General features: G+C 47.7%; 1 protein-coding gene across 1 annotated transcript; it reads right to left on the reverse strand.

The window, feature by feature from the left end:
* Positions 1–17,191: 17,191 nt before the first annotated feature.
* On the reverse strand, positions 17,192–18,133 carry IER2 (immediate early response 2). Its single transcript, XM_060764926.2, has one exon. It carries the CDS (start codon positions 17,991–17,993, stop codon positions 17,289–17,291), a length of 705 nt encoding a protein of 234 aa, XP_060620909.2. The 5' UTR covers positions 17,994–18,133; the 3' UTR covers positions 17,192–17,288.
* Positions 18,134–19,400: the final 1,267 nt, after the last annotated feature.

A 19,400-nucleotide genomic window follows, 5' to 3' on the forward strand; every position in this document is an offset into this window, starting at 1 on the left:
TAAAGGTGCATCTACACCAGGCTGATGGGGAAAAGGAAGGGGCCTTAGGCCAGGAATTGTGGGAATTAAAGTCCAAAACACTTAGAGGGCCCAAGTTTGCCCATGCCTGAGCTACACTGTAGAATTTAGGTAGTTTGATACCACTTTAGCTGCCATGGGTCAATGCGATGGAATCCTAAAATGTGTAGTTTGGTTTTATTTTATATCAGGAGCTAACCAAGGGTACAGTTGTGATGTATTTGAGAAAACACAAAGCTTAAAACTTGGCATTATACTAAATGTCCTTTGACCAGTAGCTGGTCACTTGGAGTGCCTCTGGTGTTGCTATAAGAAGGTCCTCCACTGTGCATGTGGCAGGGCCCAGGCTGCATTGTAATAGGTAGTCTGTGGTTTGCTCTTCTCCACACTCCCATGTCGTGGACTCATTTGTGACCCCATTTCTTAAGGTTGGCTCTGCATCTTGAGGTGCCAGAACGCAGTCTGTTCAGCACCTTTCAAGTTGCCCAGTCTTCTGTGTGCCATGGGAGGAGTCTCTCATTTAGTATCAGCCATGGATTGAGGTGCTGTCTTTTAGCCTGCCATTTTTGGACTCTTGTTTGCTGAGGTGTTCCTGCGAGTATCTTTGTAGTTTGGTGAAGCAGCGGGATTTATTTATTTATTTATTTGCAGAGAAGGCTCAAGATGTGATAAAGCTACAAACCCCAGGATCCCATAGCATTGAATCAATGGCAGTTAAAGTGGTGTCAAACTGCATTATTATTTCTACAAGGCAGATGCACCCTGCGACACAAGAGAGTCAGCAAGGGGGAGGGGGGGGGACAGTGGCGGAATCAATGGCACCCCTACCGTTGGTATTATATATTATTCGTGAGCTTTTAAACAATGGGGAGGCATTCCCCCTCCTCTTCATTCTCGGGGGTGAGGTGGAGGGCCTTTCCACTCCCCGCGACCTAAGAGGGGCCTGGAAGGCGCCTGGGCGAGGAAGAAAGGGAGGGAAGGAGGCAGCTAAGGCGAGGCCCCCGGGCCTGCCTTTCCTTCCTTCCTTCCTTCCCGCACCAGAGCGCAGTCCCTTTGTCTGAAGATCCCTCCCTTTGTCCAAGGAGACTGGGGAGGGGGAGCCGCGCGCTGAGCCCAGCCAGAGCCGGGAGGGGAGGGGCGGGGGCGCTGCAGAGGAAGCACCCCCCCCCGCCCATTCTGCGCGCCCTGGCCCTTTAAGAGGGGAGCCCCCTGCCTCCCTCCCTCCGCTTCCCCTCGCGTTCTATTTTGGCCTGCTTGACTTCCCGCCTTCCCGTTCCGCCTCTGGAGCCAGGAAATTCCCCGCTTCCGCAGGCAGGCAGGCCAGGCAAGCAGGCGGCGGGGGCGGGGCGGAGGCCTGTGCGTCGCCGCTGAGGAATGCGGGCCCAAGCCCCGGCCTGCCCTCGCCCTGCTCCCCCTCCTCCCTCCGCCGAGGAGCCTCCCGGCGACGCCCTGACCTACATTTCCCGCCTTGCCAAACCTCTCTCTCTGGGTCGCGCCATTGCCAGCCCGACTCTTGAAAAGCCAAGCGCCACAAGAATGGGTTGGAGTCAAAACCCCCTTTGGCCTCCTTCCCCCAGTTCCTTCACATGTCTCTGCAAGAGAACGAACAGCAGCCTTCTCCTCTCGCCCTGCCTTGATTCTGCTCAGGTCAAAGGGGGAAGAGAGAGGGAGGCGGGAAGCGCCTTCTGCCCAGGCTGAGGTTCAGGCCTCCAACGTGGCGCCGGGTGAGGCGGAAGGACAACACCCCTGCGGGGTTCTGGCCATCCGGTGTTTGTCTTCAACTGCCTGGCTATACTGTTAGCATACCATGGGGACAAACACAAATCGGCACACTCTGCTAAGCAGGAGAAGCTGTGTGCAAGCTTGGAAGGCTGGCCATCTGTTGAGGGTGCTTGGATGGCGTTTTCCTGCATGGCAGGGGGTTGGACTGGATTGGATGGCCCTTGTTGTGTCTTACAGCCCTGTGGTTCGTAGCAGTTGAGGATGCAGCTTATTATGACCTCATCACACTAGAGAATGAATCCGCTTTAACTCCAGTTTCTGCCTCCTGCAGAATTCTGGGCTTCGTAGTTGAGGGAGGAGCCTTTAACAGCCTCACTAAAGTACAAACCCCAGAATTCTGCAGGAACCAGAAACCGGATTTAAAGTGGATTCATTCTCTGGTGTGATGAAGTGTATGGAGGAGATGCCAGTGAAAAACTTCATCACCTGGGTCCGCTCTCAATCTGCCTCTGGTGCTTACACTGGAGCCTGCCAGGGGAATGCAGGTGCCTGACTGGGGAGTATTGCTCATGTAGTTTGAAACAACCTTCCAGGTGTCTTTAAAGTGCAGTTCCAGCTTTCCTTTCTGTTGCATTGGGCAGAGTTAACCTCTGAAGCCCCTCTTCAACAATTGCAATTCAACATCTAGAGCACCACATGATTCCCACCCTTGCTTTACCCTTTTACACCACTTGTAGTTGGCAGGTCAGTGGGGAAGGAGATGTTCCTCAAGGGCACTGTTCTTCTGTATATGCTGGTACCGTGACAGGAAAAATATCCATGCTTCAATGCCAAAATGAGGTCACTCCCCCCCCCCTCAAAAAAAAGAGGTTCTGGTTGGCTAAACTTTAGGCTGCATTTTACCAGGGTATATTTGTTGTATGTATTTTGATAGTTCTTTGTTCCACATCACCCTTTTACCTAAGTTGTACCCCACCTCAAGCCACAAATGGAGGAAAGCAACAAATACATCATCATCATCATTAGAAACGCAAGATGAGTCTACAGCAAACAAGATCACTCTGCTGGCAGTTGTATTGAATGACAGGTTGGACACTTCCCAAGTGTCAAGGACTGTGTGTTGTATCGGCAAGTAATGCGTGCAGATCCCAGTAAGGTGGCCTTTTGCAGCTGGCAGTTGGTAATCTTGTCAGCGCCAATTGTGTTTAAGTGCAGACCAAGGTCTTTAGGCACTGCACCCAGTGTGCCGATCATTGTTGTTGTTATTATTATTATTATTATTATTATTATTATTATTATTTTACTGACACAAAACCGCAGTAAAATAATAATAAAAATAAAATAATGTATTATTATTATTTGATACAGGATTAGTATACAGCAAACAAATCACTGTGCTGGCTTTGTGTGTGTGTAAGGAGCAACTTGAGAAACTGCAAGTCGCTTCTGGTGTGAGAGAATTTGCAGTCTACAAGGACATTGTCCGGGGGATGCCCGGATGTTTTCGATGTTCTACCATCTTTGTGGGAGGCTTCTCTCATGTCCCTGCGTGGGGAGCTGGAGCTGACAGAGGGAGCTCATCCACACTCTCCCCAGATTGAAACCTCTGACCTGTTGGTCTTCAGGTCTGCCAGCACAGGGGTTTTAACCCATTGCGGTACTAGGGGTCCACTATGCTGGCTGTTGTATTGGATTACATGTCGGACACTTCCCAAGTGTCTAGGACTATGTGATGTATCAGCGAATAATGCGTGGAAATCCCAGTAGGGTAGCCTTTTGCAGCTGACAGATGGTGGTTTTGTCAGTGCCAATTGTTTTTAAGTGCAGGTCAATGTCTTTAGGCACTGCGTCCAGTGTCCCGATCACCACTGGGATCACCTTTACTGGCTTGTGCCAGAGTCTTTGCAGTTCTGTCTTTTAATCCTTATATTTTTGTTGTTGTTGTTGTTGTTGTTGTTATTGGTTGCCAGTGAGCATACACATTTATCTCGAGAGGAGCGGCTCTGGATTATATAGCAAGGCTGCAGAAGGAGTCTTGGGCCACCATTGAAAATGCCTTGCTCAAGATAAGCATCTTCCTTTTGTTTCTCCCAAGGGGAGACAGCAGAGCTGCATGGCCTGTTTGATCACTTCTGAGCTGTGGCGCAACAGGGCAGACCTTTGCCCTGCAAGCCTTGCTGAAGAAAGCCCTGATCTTATCCCTAGCACAGTAGATTTTGTGCCCAAAAATGAACAACCAGTGAGTTGGAAGTGAAGGCTTGGATCGTGTGAAAAAGGACGCCAGGGAAGGTGAAGATGTATACAATGGGTACAAGCAGTGCTTGGCAGTGGTTACTTTTGGTTTGCTGTGAGTTTTCCGGGCTGTATGGGCATGTTCCAGAAGCATTCTCTCCTGACGTTTTGCCCACATCTGTGGCAGGCACCCTCAGAGGTTGAGGGGTTTGTTGGAAACCAAGCAAGGGAGGTTTATGTATATGTGGAATTTCCAGGATGGGAGAAAGAATTGCAACATTCTCACCTGCCACAAGCTGACAAGAGTTATTTCCCCCATCCTGGACATTCCACAGATACATAAACCCCACTTGCTTAGTTTCCAACAAACCTCACAACCTCTGAGGATGCCTGCCATAGATGTGGGCAAAACGTCAGGAGAGAATGCTTCTGGAACATGGCCATACAGCCCGAAAAACTCAAAGCAACCCAGTAATTCCAACCATGAAAGCCTTTGACAACAATGTTTACTTTTATTTTTTGGAAATTATCTTATAGACCACAAATCCCATAATTCCCCCACTAGAAAATTTTTATAATTTGGGAGGATTCTGGAAAGCACAGTTCCAAAAAGTAACTTTTCCAGGCTTTGAATAATAGCTTCCACCCCCACCCCATGAGCATCTGTAGTTCATGGAAGAGACAAAACTGGGGTGTCAGCATGTGAGGGCCATTTGTTTCACTGCCACTGTCACCCTCCCTTCCCAAGAGACGGCAGAGGGCAAGCCCAAAGCGGGGTGAAGACAGCTGCACAGGATGCAAAGGGGAAGTGGCCGAGGTGAGGCGGGGGGCAGGAAGGAAGGAAGGATGGCAGTCCCACCCTGTGGATGCTGCTTCCGCTTGATGTCATCATCAGCTAGCAGTGGACAATACTAACTGAACTGCTTTTACTCAGGCAGGCTTGTATTCATATACATTTATACTGCACTTGTTTTGTACAACCAACGTACACATACACTCCCACACTGGGACAAATATTAATGGATCCAATTATACTTAGATTACATACATTACATACGTCTTCAATAAAGTTGTTATTTAGTGTGTCTTTGTATTCAGGACAGACACGGGGCTGGATTGAGGCCTTTTATTATTTGAGATGAAAGACAAAATACTATACACCCACAAATGCACGCATGCATCATTCCACATACAAAAGCCAACTAGACTGACATTTTAATCTCTCTTCAAGTTTGAAAGAGGAAAAGTACCTTCTATCTCACTTGAAGGAGCCCCAGTGGCACAGTGGGTTAACCCCTTGTGCCGACAGGACTGTTGATTGACAGGTCTGGTTCACATCCAGGGAGAGTGGGCTGAGCTTCCTCTGTTAGCTCCAGCTTCCCATGCAGGGACATGAAAGAAGCCTACCACAAATATGGTAAAACATCAAACATCCAGGTGTCCCCTGGGCAACGTCCTTGCAGACAGACAATGCTGTCACATCAGAAGCGACTTGCAATTTCTCAAGTTGCTCCTTACACGGGAAAAAAAACTTGAAGGTAATTGTTTTAGGCAGTGCAAGACAATTGCTAGACACAGCCTTCGCCTTATCCCATCTCCCAACATCTGCTCTTTAAGGTGGCTGCCTCACCCGACCCAACGGCAAGGCCAGTAATGGATTGACAGACCAAGTGCATACCAAAACCCATGGGTGCTCAAGTCCCATTAAATAGTAAAACCATCTCCCTTATGTTAAATAGCAAAAATTGCTTTTTGGAATTAAACAAATATTTTCAAGACATGAATGATTGAATCCAAGGATTCACAATCTGCAGATATGGAGGACTGACTGTACACCTTATTAATCAAATGTTCATGCAATCGCAACTACATCTCAAATTCAGATTTGCTGTTTGCAAAAGAGTTTTTGTCCATTTTAAATGTTTCACCTCGATGTAGGGATTCTGTTCCTTATCTTGAATATGAAAGTTGTCTGCTCTTGTACTTGAGATTTAACTATTTTCTGCATATTCTGTGGACAGAAGCAACAGCTGGTGTCCCGGTTGGGGTTGGGGTGGGGGCTGAATCTTCTCTAAATCATGCAGTTTCCGGGAGCTGAGATTTATCTGAGTCATTGACAGAGAAAACAAAGGTTGCCTGGTTGGTGACTGTTGTGTTTGTTTGTTTTCTTCCAAATCCATGAGAGATTGTTGGGATGGAACAAAGGTTGCAAGATGAACTTTGGATATGCTTTGAGGGAAACCAGGCAGCCACCATCCCAAGGACCAGCCAATGTTCAATCTTCTTCAGTCTTACATGTTAGTATTTTTGAACCCTTGCCTTTTAAAACTTCACAACCACGGTGGACCTTGCGCACCTCACATTCACTGCTGTAGTTTATGAGGCGTTTGCCAAGCTGCCTGTTGCTCCAAGCCGACTGGCAGCATGCCCAGACTGAGAGGTGCAAGAGCCGCCCTGCGAGGGATGAGGAAGAGTCGGCGCTTTCCCAGGGGCCCCTCCCTACGCCTGTGCCCATGAGTGTCTGGCAAGGGCACCCTAGCAGTGTGGGAAGGGGAAGGCGGAGACGGTTGGGTGCTCTTCAGGCAACAAGGGCATGGCCCAAGATGGAAGGAAATACTACACAAAATCCAAGCATTTTCTCCCATTTAGGGACACAATTGGCCAGAACAGCAGGAAACCGAATAGAAGGCGCTATCCAGCAGGAATAAATTCTGCATATTTAACTCCTTCAGATGTTTCTGGAAAACATTAAATTCCCCCCACCCCCCAGCCAGAAGTTTTAAAAGTCCTCTTGCTCTCAGCAGGCATTTTGACAATATAGGGTTCCTTCTATTCCATAATTTAAAAAGCAGTTGAAATTATTAAGGAGACAAAGAGACATCTACGACTTCTGCTTTCTTCTTTCCCCTCATCCATTACTTTTAAAAAGAAAGTCATACTGGCAAGATGGCCAAGGTTAGAACCACTGGTATTATCTTCCAGCCTCTTTTGTCTTCTCAAAAGATGCAGACGTAAGTGTGATTGGATTGTGTCCTCTCTCTCCACCTAGCACTGTATTCTGCTATTCAGAACTGGAGACATCATTCAACTTCTGTGGGTCAGAGTAAGATTGACTAGTGCAGTGGTTCTCACCTTTTAGAGTCCCCAGGTGTTTTGCCCTAGAAATCCCAGCCAGTTTATCAGGATTGTTAGGATTTCTGGGAGTTGAAGGCCAAAACATCTGGGAACCCACAGGTTGAGAACCACTGGACTAGTGGGACACAAAATCTGGCCATTCCAAGAAAGGATTATTCCCGCACTGTTGTCCCTGTTTTGATGTGGAGTTCCTTAGAAGTGCTGAGCTGACCAGGGGTTATGCGTAGATTTGGATGAAAGACATGGAATATCAGCATTTGAATTTTATGATGAAAATTAAAACCACACTAATCGTTTGCTGCACTTCCAGCTTGCTCAAAAGATGAGTAATTGTTAAGGATAGATAAACAACCAAAGTGCATAAATGACAACTTGTGCAATCATTGTATAAAGCATTACAGATGTGAGAGAAAACTGTCCATGTATAACATGTAACTCACTTGTCTGTTTGCTTCATGCAGTGTTTATGTATGCATAATTTTCTGTTATTCATTCAGTACATCATGATGGAAAAGTAATGGAGAAATAATTGTTTTCATTTGCTGTTTTCAAAATCTTAGTTGTTCAGTGTGTGTAAGCTTAGCTGTGTATGTATATCATTAATAATTTTAAATACAGAGCATGGATTTAAAGGGGTCTAGTAGGTAGTTTAGATTCTGGAAAGAGTGTGGGCTTCAAGCCCTTTCTTAATATTACCCCACTAGATTTTGTCCCCAAGGGGCACGGGATGGCAGAAACATGACACCAGCAGGAGTCCTGGCTTCTAGCATAACCTGCTCTCGCTGTGCGTTTATGCGGCCTGTCTACCAAGCAGTTTCCCATGGGTGCTCATTATTCCAAGGTGTGGCCATAATTGCTCGGGCTGGAGCATTTTAATGAGGATGTCTGGCTGCTCCCTGCCCATGATACTATTCAGTAGTAATTCCACATGCTGAGAACCAGAGTAATTGTGGGATTCTAGCCTGCTCTGACAACATAGCATGAGAAGAACAGCAAGGGCACACCTACTCAGGTTAAAAGAGGCTGGACAAAAGGATAGCCACTCTCAATAAAAATCTTAAGCAACCCCTGTAACATCCAGATTTGCAAGTATATCACAAAAACTAGGACCAAGACGCAGCTGGACTACAGGATACATTATCTTCTCTCTGAGCAGAGAGAAGGAATAAAGCTAAAAGATCAGGGAATAAACATAAAATGTCGACACTTATGTTGATTGACATGTATCACTCGAAATGGATAATTAATTAAAGGATAACAACTGGTTTCATCTACCAGTCGTCCAAGGGTCTGGATGATGGGCAAGGGATCTCATCTAAACTAAAGCTCCTTGCTTTTAAGCAAGAGATCAAATTATATTGTACCAATATAAAGCAACCAAGTTGTATGTATTTTCAAGTATCAATAACTGGACCCTTTTTAGGTGAATGCCTTGCACATTTCCCATTTGTTTTGGTGGTGGTGTGCTTTCAAGAAATAGCCAACCTGTCACAATATTTTCTTGTCCAGATTTGTTCAGATGGGGTTTGCGATGGCCTTCCCCTGAGGTTGAGAGAGTGAAACTTGTCCAAGGTCACTGAGTGGGTTTCCATTGCTGAGCAGGAATTCAAAGTGTGGGCTCCCAGAGTAAAAGTCCATCATTCAAACTATTGCACCACATCGGCTTTCCTATTTTATACTGAGTGACGGCCCACACAACCATAATATTATTATTCAGATGTTCCACTCTTTTCTCTTTTGTGTATATATCAGTGGTTCTCAACCTGTGGGTCCCCAGATGTTTTGTCCTTCAACTCCCAGAAATCCTAAAAGCTAGTAAACTGGCTGGGATTTCTAAGACTTGCAGGCCAAAATACCTGGGAACCCCAGGTTGGGAACCACTGGGGAAAGTGGAAGGATGTCTCTTTTTGACTCTTATTAAAGAAGAGATATGGAAATTCCATTAAACAAGCAGAGAGAAGAATTAAAATTATAGACCTGTTAAAAATATTTTGTCATATCATGGAAATAACTAACATAAGAGGAGGCTGTGATCACCAGGCAAAGGACATAAGTAGAATGGCAGTATAAACACAGGGTTGCTGTGAGTTTTCTGAGCTGTATGGCCATGTTCCAGAAGCATTCTCTCCTGATGTTTCACCCACATCTATGCCAGGCATCCTCAGAGGTTGTGAGGTCTGTTGGAAATTAGGCATGGGAGGTTTATATATCTGGAATGTCCAGGTGGGAGGAAGAACTTTTGTCTGTTTGAGGCAGGTGTGAAAGTTGCAATTGGCCGCATTGATTAGCATTGAATGGACTTGCATCTTGAAAGCCTGGCTGCTTCCTGCCTGGGGGAATCCTTTGTTGGGAGGTATTAGCTGGCCCTGATTGTTTCCTGTCTGATTGTTTTCTGATTGTTGTTCAGATATATAAACCTCACCTAGTTTCCACAACCTTTGAGGATGCCTGCCATAGATGTGGGCGAAACGTCAGGAGAGAATGCATCTGGAACATGGCCATACAGCCCAGAAACCTCACAGCAACTCAGTGGTTCCAGTCATTAAAGCCTTTGACAACACATTGGTACAAACACAGATTCCACCATGCTACTTCTCCTCTCCTCCCTTCCTTTTGCCCTGTGAGAACACAGGAACTTCATCAGGTTCCGGATACAGTCTGGCCCAGTAAGGCGGAAGAGGCCATCTGCATTGATATCCTGTCTTTTGGGGTCGCCAACGCACAGGAAATCAACCTGACTGCATATGGTGTAATAGGCTCTTCCTTGTTCAGCCGTTTCCCATATCCTCTTTCCTTTCTGTCCTTGCTGCTGTGCCTTGGGGACTGAGGGGTGGAGGGACTTCAGATTCCTGGCAGAGAGTCGCTCTGTGTGTGGGAGCCACAAGCTATTTCTGCCTTTGTTCTGCCAGAGATGTGCTCGGGCGGGCGTTATCAAAGACCCTTCTGTCTATTCACAGAGGGAGTGTCTTGCACAGGCGATGGCGTGATAGAGGCCTAAGGTGCCGTGGGGAATCGACTGAGCTCTTGGTGGATTTCCCACACAGCAACAGAGCAGGGAGGCCGAAGAGACAGGCGCAGCAACGAGGGTAGAAATCCACACACCAATTAATACTGTCTAGGATGATGTTGCAGATTGGGAGAACAACAATGGTGTAATTTAAACCCTCCAGGTACTTATACATTCATTGAGCATAAGAAGTCTGAGGCATATTTGTCACCTAGTGTGCCAAAATGACAATATATACAGGAGACAGTCCATTCATGATGGCAGAGCAGAATGTTTTTTCATTCAGCTTGCGCATAGAAACAGCAGCTTTCTGCTGAGGCAGACTGGTTCATTTAGGCTGCAGTGTAGTATAAATAACTTCAGCTATGAGGCAGAGCTTCTCCTCGCCCTCCTAATACATCTCTATGTGAGACAGTGCTGGGTTACTGTTATTATCAGACTTCTAAGCAATAAAGAGAACACAGACACCAAAGCATGCATTTTAAAAATCTCACATTGACTTATAGAAAAAATAAATAGTTGTATTTCCAAAGGTACAAATATCCTCATGCAAGGCAATTACAGAATGTTGAAACACTCAGGGCAGTAGTAGTTGGAGCAGGCATTGCATACAGTCAGGTATCTTGCATCATCTATAGCCGGCTGGAAAGGTTTGCCACTTGCTTTTAGACTTCTCAAAACAAGAGTTTTGTCCCACAAAGGACTCCTGACCTTGAACAATTCTTGAAGTTACAGAGAGAGCTGGTGACCATGGACCTCATCACACTAGAGAATGAATCCACTTTAAATCCAGTTTCTATCTCCTGCAGCATTCTGGGGTTTGTAGTTTAGGGGGGGAGCTTTTAACAGCATCACTAAACTACAAACCCCAGAATTCTGCAGGAGGCAGAATCCGGATTTTACGTGGATTCATTCTCTAGTGTGATGAAGTAGCATGCCTAATTAATTTTTCTGATTACTCTCTGTGCCATAATAATTTGGGAGGTCTACTCCCAACACATATTGACTAATGAATTACGTGCACTAGACAGCCACATTTTTGGGCAGTTGACATGTTAGTGAAAAGGGGAGTTAGCCTTTCTTGGTCCATCATCAAACATTAGTTCAAATTTGTGCAGTGATCTAGGGCCCCTTCCAGACAGCTGTGTAAAATCCCACAATATCTGCATTGAACTGGGTTATATGGCAGTGTGAACTCAGATAACCCAGTTCAAGGCAGATATTGTGGGTTATTCTGCCCTGATATTCTGGGTTATATGGCTGTGTGGAAGGGCCCTAGGTTACGTTGGACAAATGCCCCAGACATGGATTACAAAATGGCTTTAAATATTAGTCCAGGTCCTGCAATTAATATTGTTAAGTAGTGATTTCTTTTTTTTAACCCATTAAGATATCCCTATTTTTCAATATACATTGTAGACATGTGCAAAGGGGTTTTTAAACACTCTATTTTTAAGTGTATGTACATATGAAAAAAACGTAATGCATCGAATTAGAATTTACAATAGACCTATGATCACAAACAAAGCCAAGGTTTTGTAGGTTTTACGAACTTTTGCCAAATTCCAATTAGTCTCAAAAATGGACAGCTGTGATTCACTCCTTAACCATCTCTCTGCTGTCAGAAACAGAGTTCTTTGATGAATGACCAAGTCTGACTTGGAAATTCCTGCCTTCACTTTGAAAATTCCCTTTGCCCCAACTTGCCCCATACTTAAAGAGTGCTCTCTGCTGCTAATTCACTGCAAAATGTGTGCATAAGGGCACCAGGCTGGGAGAGAGTTAGCAAACACCTCTGACTAGGAGTAACATGAGCACATCAGATCCTAAGGGCATTTGGAAGCATCTTCTAAATAGACTGAGCACTCCAAAATGTCTTTTGTAGTAGGGAAAAGATTACTCCCAGGATCAGTAGAAGGCTCCAAATGAGGTTAGCTGCTTACTGTACCCAGAATGCTCTGCAGTTAGAGGAAAAGTAGGGCATCATCATATACCCCATCACATCAAACTTCTGTGGTTTATGCGTAGGAACGGAACCGGCAAGCTATGACGAGGACTGACTTTCGAGTGACTCACTGGCAAGGGTGGGGTGAAGTAAGCGACTGTGGGGAGATATAGGGCTGGGCTGAACTGGAGGCTCACAGTTTTCCCTGGGGAGAAACTGCACGTTATGAGAAAGCAATCTGTGATGTGTGACCCTCATTTGCAGCCATAACAGTATAGCCTAGAAAGAAGTCTATGCGTGTGAACAAATGGGTCTGTGATTCTCCAAGAACCCCACTCACACTTTTGGTAAAAGCAAAGAATGGAGTTACACTGGCTAGTATAAGTCAGTAAGCTAGTCCCGTTTCAGAAACTTCAAGCACTTTATAACAGTTGCAGAATTAACCTTATTAAAAGTACCACAGTAGGTGTTGAATCTGGATTCCGCAATACTAGGGTGTGAATCCTTTATTTTGGATATGGAAACTGACTTGGCTGACTTTTGGCAAGCCACAATCTTTTATCCTCAGATGTCAGGCTGGGCAAATCTCCTTCTAACAATTCTTGCCAAGAAAACCCCATAACAGGGTCACCATAAATCGAACAATAACGACAACCAACAGGCGATCACCTGATCGTTGTAGAAGGGAAAACTACCAGGTTGCAGCCTCTGAACTGGCACCAGCTCAGATTACAAGGAGTAAATTCCTGAGCCCTGAATCACTGCTGAGCGCCTCTGGGGCCCAGCCTCCATTGATCTCACCCCACCTGCTTGCTCAGCTCTCACTGAAACCCACAGGGGCCCATAGGGGGCATGTTTAGTAATATCTTTTAAAGTACTGATGCTGAAAAGTGGACTTTACCCTAAAGCAGGTATGCTTGTGACAGTGAATGATGTTAAAAGAAGAAGAAAAAGTGAGGGAAACTGGAATCAGGGACCACCTTTAAGGCCAATTGATATTTTTTAGCATGGGTTTTCATAGGTATCAATGCTTAGAAGCAGCAACAGACCAACATAGCTACTTAACTGAATGGTGTAAGAGTTTCACTGAAATGCATCTAGCTACCTATATTGAAACAAGATACCCATTCTCTAGCAATTATTTTATTTTCTAAGTATCCCTTCTTTCTTGGAAAATCCTGACCATATTTCATTGTACAAACAAAAATAACTCTGTAAGCGAGACCTTATTGATCACCTTTTCTCAAACTTTTTTACCCTAGAGCAGTGGTTCTCAACCTGTGGGTCCCCAGGTGTTTTGGCCTACAACTCCCAGAAATCCCAGCCAATTTACCACCTGTTAGTATTTCTGGGAGTTGAAGGCCAAAACATTTGGGGTCCTCAGGTTAAGAACCATTGCTCTAGAAGAACCCTTGATATAATTTTCAGAGATCATGCATAAAAACGAATTAAAGTTTAATTTCTTCAGTCACAATCTCTTGAGGAACTCCTGCTGAATGATCATAGAACCCTATGGGATCCCTGTTAAGAAATCTTGTCATGTTGAAGGGAAATCCACACTTTGCTTGGCAGGTTGCATTCTGCCCTACTGCTCAACCCTCATAGGGCCTAAACTGAGAACTTGTATTAGCTAACCAGCCCATATGAAAAGTTTCCATTACACGACCAACAAACTGCAGATAAGCATAAGATGCTCTCATTGAGGATTACCTCCTTAATATCCTGCAGCTGCCAATGTTTTGCAGTGTATACACACATCCACGTTACTGCCTGCCAGCACTGTCCAGCTGGCTACTGGCCCATGTTGATAGAAAGGCTATTTTTATTCATCATAAACAAGTTTACAAGCGGTGTTATTGGAGCTCTAAATATAAGCTTCCCATGTTCTCACACCCATCCTGAAACCGGGCATTGTTATGCAACTTGAGCCACTTGAACCAAGGTATGATGGGATCTGTAAGGTGATCCTTAACGTGATTCCCGATATGAGTTGTCAACTACCTTGGCCCAAGCAAGTCTCAGTTTGTTGATCCTGCCTCCACCCTGCACCCTCCCTTTCTTGGAAATTTATGAATACTCTGATATTGCATTGGCTTTCTGAGAACACCATTAACTCCATATCCCATCAGTTAATCACTTTGAATTGAAACAAATAATGTTTGTATCTGATTGGAAAGACTGCTAATGTTATTGTAGTTATTACTATAGTTTACAGAAGTGCTCTAGCTGAAGGATTATGGGAAGTGTAGCCTGAAAGCTGGGTTTTTCGACTCTTTAATATGCTATTGAATAATTTAAGTCAGTGTTTCCCAGCCTATGGTCTGTGGACCACCAGTGGTCCACAAGAACTAAAATATGGTCCGCGGCCTCACCGTTACACCGTTGAAAGGCAATGAGAGAGATTGGTCTCATGAAACCCTCTTATAGTGCCAAGGCATGTTGGGAGGTGAAAGGCTGACTACCCACGAAAGGTGCGACAAGTCCCCCAACTGCTGTGTTTCCTCCTCCCCGACAAGTCCCCCAACTGCTGTGTTTCCTCCTCCTCCCTGAGCGGAGCTGTTCCATGTGGCACCTGGAAGTGGGGGCGCCCTGGTGTCTTTGTTTTTAGGCCTGTTCCTGGGGATATTAGAGGTGCTGATTCACAAAATTGCTTTGGATAAACCACATCAGCTCTAGATTGTGGTTTTCTGAGGGCAAACAGATGGCAACTACTGGATGACATATGTATCAGAAACTACAGCTGATGTGGTCTACCCAATGAAATTTTCTGAATCAGCACCCCAAATAACCAAACTGAACCTTAAGTTGACCAAAAACTGATTTGTAACCCTTTTGGTACTAATGTTGGAGAGTGGTCCCTGGTCAAAAAAAAGTTTGGGAACCACTGATTTAAGGTAATAATAGTTCTCTACCAGTCTGGTACTATAACTTGATTCTTAATTCAATATTGCAATTTATTTATTCCCATTCACAATTACCTTAACATAGGCAACAGGCTTTGTGTATTTGGAGATGAGCCCCCTGAGTCTTTGAACATTCCCCCTTTCCATATTTTCTTCCAAGAGATGAACCCTGGAAATTCATGATTTGTTTTGTTTTGGTAAAGTACATACACCACAAGAGTATTAAAAAAATCAAATTGTCTTTATTTCAGTGTCCAAAAATATTAACATTGTGAAAGTAAGAAAAAAACAATCAAATATAAGCCAGTATGGTTGCCCTCTTCAAGGCATCGGAAAGACAAATGCAAATTACATACATTTCACATTATGAAGTACCTGGGCAGTGACCAGTCTGGCAAACCACTGAAGAACACATTGCCACGAAGCTGTGCTTAGTCACTCTCTCCCTTCCCAAACACACTCAAGAAGTCCAAGACAATAGGAACTGTTGTGTACATTTTGAGAACAAAGCAGAAGAAATGCTTTGGGAACAAAAAGGCAAAAAAAACGGTGTCATGGAATCCCCTTCAGAAACCTGATTGACGGCTTTTAGACGCAAACACATTTTCTTGATGAATTGGGGATACAAATTGAATTACTCGAAGCTCCCTTTACTGTAGTGAAACACAGTATGTAAGCAAAAGCATTATTTCTCATCAATATACCACATAGAGCAGGAAAGGGCCAACTTGGGCCCTCTGGATGTTTTGGACTTTAGCTCCCACCATTCCTAACAGCCTCAGGCCCTTTCCTTTCCCCCCTCAGCTGCTTAAGGAAAGGAAAGGAAGGGGCCTGAGGCTGTTAGGAATGGTGGGAGCTAAAGTCCAAAACACCCAGAAGGCCAAAGTTGGCCCATGCCTGACATAGAGCAACTGCCTCAGTCATGGGGAACATAACAACCTCAAGGGGAAAAAAATACATTTTCTTCTCCCCTTGCCCTGCTCTCACAGTTCAAGGCTCCACCCACACTTTAAAAAACCCACAGAAAACACAGCGACACACACACACACACACACACAGAGGGCTAAGGCAACATGAACAGGAAATCCCCAGCACTCCTGGCCCCAGTGTAATGCAAATGCTAGTCATATGAGAGATGTGTCATAACAAGTATGACTGGTCCTGCTTCCCCCTTCCTGCTCTTGCCACACACACACACACACACACCAATGCGGTTGGGAGATTTTCTCTGGCACAAAGAAAGAGGCCACTGTGTTTCCCTTCATTGCCGAGGAGGGGGGTGGGGTGGCCCGAGGGGGAAACGTTGGAGAGGGCAATGCAAAGGCCACTCTCCCTCCCTCCACTGCTCTTCCTTAAGGGGCTTGTGCCGAATCCTCACCAAACCCGAAAGACTGGGTTGCTGTGAGTTTTCCGGGCTGTACGGCCATGTTCAAGAAGCATTCCCTCCTGAAATTTTGCCCACATTTATGGCAGGCATCCTCAGAGGTTGTGAGGGTGCCTGCCATAGATATGGGCAAAATTTCAGAAGAGAATGCTTCTGGAACATGGCCGTACAGCCCGCAAAACTCACAGCAACCCAGTGATTCCAGCCATGAAAGCCTTCGACAATACATTAAACCCAAAAGACCTTCGAAGGGCCCTTCCACACAGCCCTATATCTCAGAATAACACGTTATTGGTGTGTGGACTCATATAACCCACTTCAAAGCTGGTATTGTGGGATTTTCCGCCTTGATGTTCTGGGATATAGGGCTGTGTGGAAGGGCCCTAAATAAACCCACTCGGGAAGGCAGGGAATCCAAACCGTCCTTCCACTCAGAAATGCAAACAAGGAAAGGCAGGATCACTGAACTAGCACCATAAAGTGCACCCTGGAAAGGAAATAGTGGTTGTCCGCTTCCCACCATAGTAATAGTAATGATGATGATGAAGAACCATTGCTGGTTGCAGAGTCTCTCCTCCTCCTCCTCCTCTTTCCCCCCTCCTAGTCCTCCCCCGAAGTTTCTTTGACTCTCCTCCGACCCTGGCGTGTCCGGAAGCCGTCCCTGGCTTGGCGCGCAGCCGAGCCGCGTCTCTGGGGGGCCTCCTTTTGTCTCGCCATGTCGCCAACCCGGCAGAGCCTGAGGGGGGGGGGGCCGCGGGGCTGAGGAGGCTTCGCTGGTCCTCCTCGCCCTGCCTTCCGCCGCCCGCCTGTCCCTCTCCGCCCCAGGTCCCGAGGGGGGGGGGCGGGGGTCTCCCCTGCTTGCCGCCGAGGGCGGTCTCCACTCCGAGCAGCTTGTGGGCCCCGCTGTGAGTGAGGGCTGCCTCCTCCGCGCCCGCCGCCTCCTTAGAAGGCCACCACGGCCCGGACCATGATGCTGAGCACGCCCTCGCCTTGCGGGCGGCAGCAGTTGGCCGGGGGCTCGTCCTTGGCGGGCTCGGGGAGCGGGAGGGGCGGGGCGTGCGCGCGGGCCGAGAAGCGTCCCTGCAGCACGCGGGCCAGGCTGGGGAAGGGGCCCTCCTCCTCCTCCTCCGCCTCCCGCTGCTGCTGCCGCCCCTCCTCCTCCTCCTCTTCTTCTTCCGTGGCCAGGCGCGCCTTCTTGCTGGGCGCCAGGCCGGCCTCCAGCGCCCCCATCTTGCCCAGGCTGCTGCTGCGCCGCTTGCGGCTGGCCTTGGCTGCTCCCGCCCGGCTCCACGTCCGCGACGACGGAGGAGCGCTCTCGGCCCGGCGCTCCACCGCCTCCGCTTCCGGCTGCGTGTCCATGGGCTCCGGAGGGGGCTCCTCCTGGGCGGCGGGGGCGGCGGCGGGGAACGGGGTCGGCGGAGAGGGCTCCCCGTCGAGCCCCTGGTTGGCGTGGGCGGCGGGCATGGCCTCGTCCTCGCCGTCGTCCTCCAGCTTGGCGGAGAGGTAGAGGTCGCGGGCGCTGCGCATGACCAGCGAGAGCTGGAGGCTGCGGTGGAGGCGGAGGCCGCCGCGCTGCATCCGCGAGTGGTACATCTTCCACACCGACATCGTCATGATGCGCTGCGCTTCCTTCTGCACCTCCATCATGGCGGCGGCGGCGGCGGGCGCGAGATTCGCGGAACGGGGAGAGGAGCAAGCCAAGGAGGGCGCGCGCTCGGCACTTTCTCCCCCGCGCAGGAAGGCGAAAGTGGAAGCCGAGGTCCTGGTTCCCCTCCTCGCGTCTCGCCTGCCTGGTTGCCTGCTCGCTTTCTTGCTTCCCCCTTTGTTTCTGGGAGCGCCTCCTCTCAGCGACCTTCCTGCGACGACGTCCGCCCCGACTGAACGCGGCCGCGCCCCGCGCGCCTCCTTTTATACGGGCGGTGATGTCAGCGCCTGGGCCTCCCCCGCCCACTCCGCGAGCCGCATCCGGCCCTTCCTTCGCCGCGCGCGCTGCCTGCCTGGCTGGCTGGCCTCCTCGAGAGGGGGAGGGGAAGAGGAGGAGGAGGCGGAAATGAGGGAGGGAGGGAAGGGGAAGGGAGGCCTCGGCCGCCGGAGGAGAGGGAGCCGCGGAGGGGCAGCTGCTGACCCACAAAGGGGACTCGGGCTTTGTGGAGGCCTCTGGCCAGAGAAAGGCCGCGCCCTGGGAATGCTTTGGAAATACTCCGGGGAGGGGAGAAGGGGAGGGGTGTTCAACCACCTGTGGCCTCCTCGCATTCTTTGGCTAGTCTTCCATCCCCGCAGGCCTTGGAAGCAGAGCCACAGTGCCAGGCTGTGCGTGTGTACTTTTCAGTACATGCCATTCATAGGAAGTCTTCTATCCAGCGGGGTTGTCCCCCTCTGCCAAATGTGATCCCAGCCGTGGCACATTTATTCTATGCAAGATTCACATTAAAATCAAGATCTGGACGACTTCCGCAAGCCCACCACTAGGTTTCTCTGCACCAGATTGGGTCCCTTTCTCTCTCGCTCAGGCACCTTCCAGGCCCCTCTTGGGCCATGGGCAGTGGAAAGTCCACCCCACCACGGAGAAGGAAGAAAAGGGGGAATGCCTCCCCATCGCTTAAAAGCTCACGAATAATATATAATACCAATGGTGTGCGTGCCTTTTATTCCACGACTGCCTCCCCCAGGAAGGGTGCATCTGCACTGTAGAAATAATAATGTAGTTTGATACCACTTTAAATGCCATTGATGCAATGCAATGGGATCCTGGGGTTTGTAGCTTTATCAGATCTTGAGCCTTCTCTGCCAAAAAAAAAAAAAAAAAAATCCCATTGCTTCACCAAACTAGAGATACTCGCAGGAACATCTCAGCAAATGAGAGTCCAAAAGTGGCGGGCTAAAACCCAACCCCTAAGTCCATGGCTGATACCAGATGAGACTCTCCCTCCTGGGTACACAGAAGACAGGGCAACTTGGAAGGTGCTGAACAGACTGCACTCTGGCACAATGAGATGCAGAGAAATGGGGCTACAAATTGGAGCCCATGACATGGGAGTGTGAAGAAGAGCAAAC

The sequence above is a fragment of the Anolis sagrei genome, chromosome 2 (assembly GCF_037176765.1).
Source record: "Anolis sagrei isolate rAnoSag1 chromosome 2, rAnoSag1.mat, whole genome shotgun sequence".
Classification (NCBI taxonomy): Eukaryota; Metazoa; Chordata; class Lepidosauria; order Squamata; family Dactyloidae; genus Anolis; species Anolis sagrei.

Bases quoted from the DNA above. Each gene is read 5' to 3' on its own strand.
- IER2 (XM_060764926.2), bottom strand. From the start codon at position 17,993: ATGATGGAGGTGCAGAAGGAAGCGCAGCGCATCATGACGATGTCGGTG.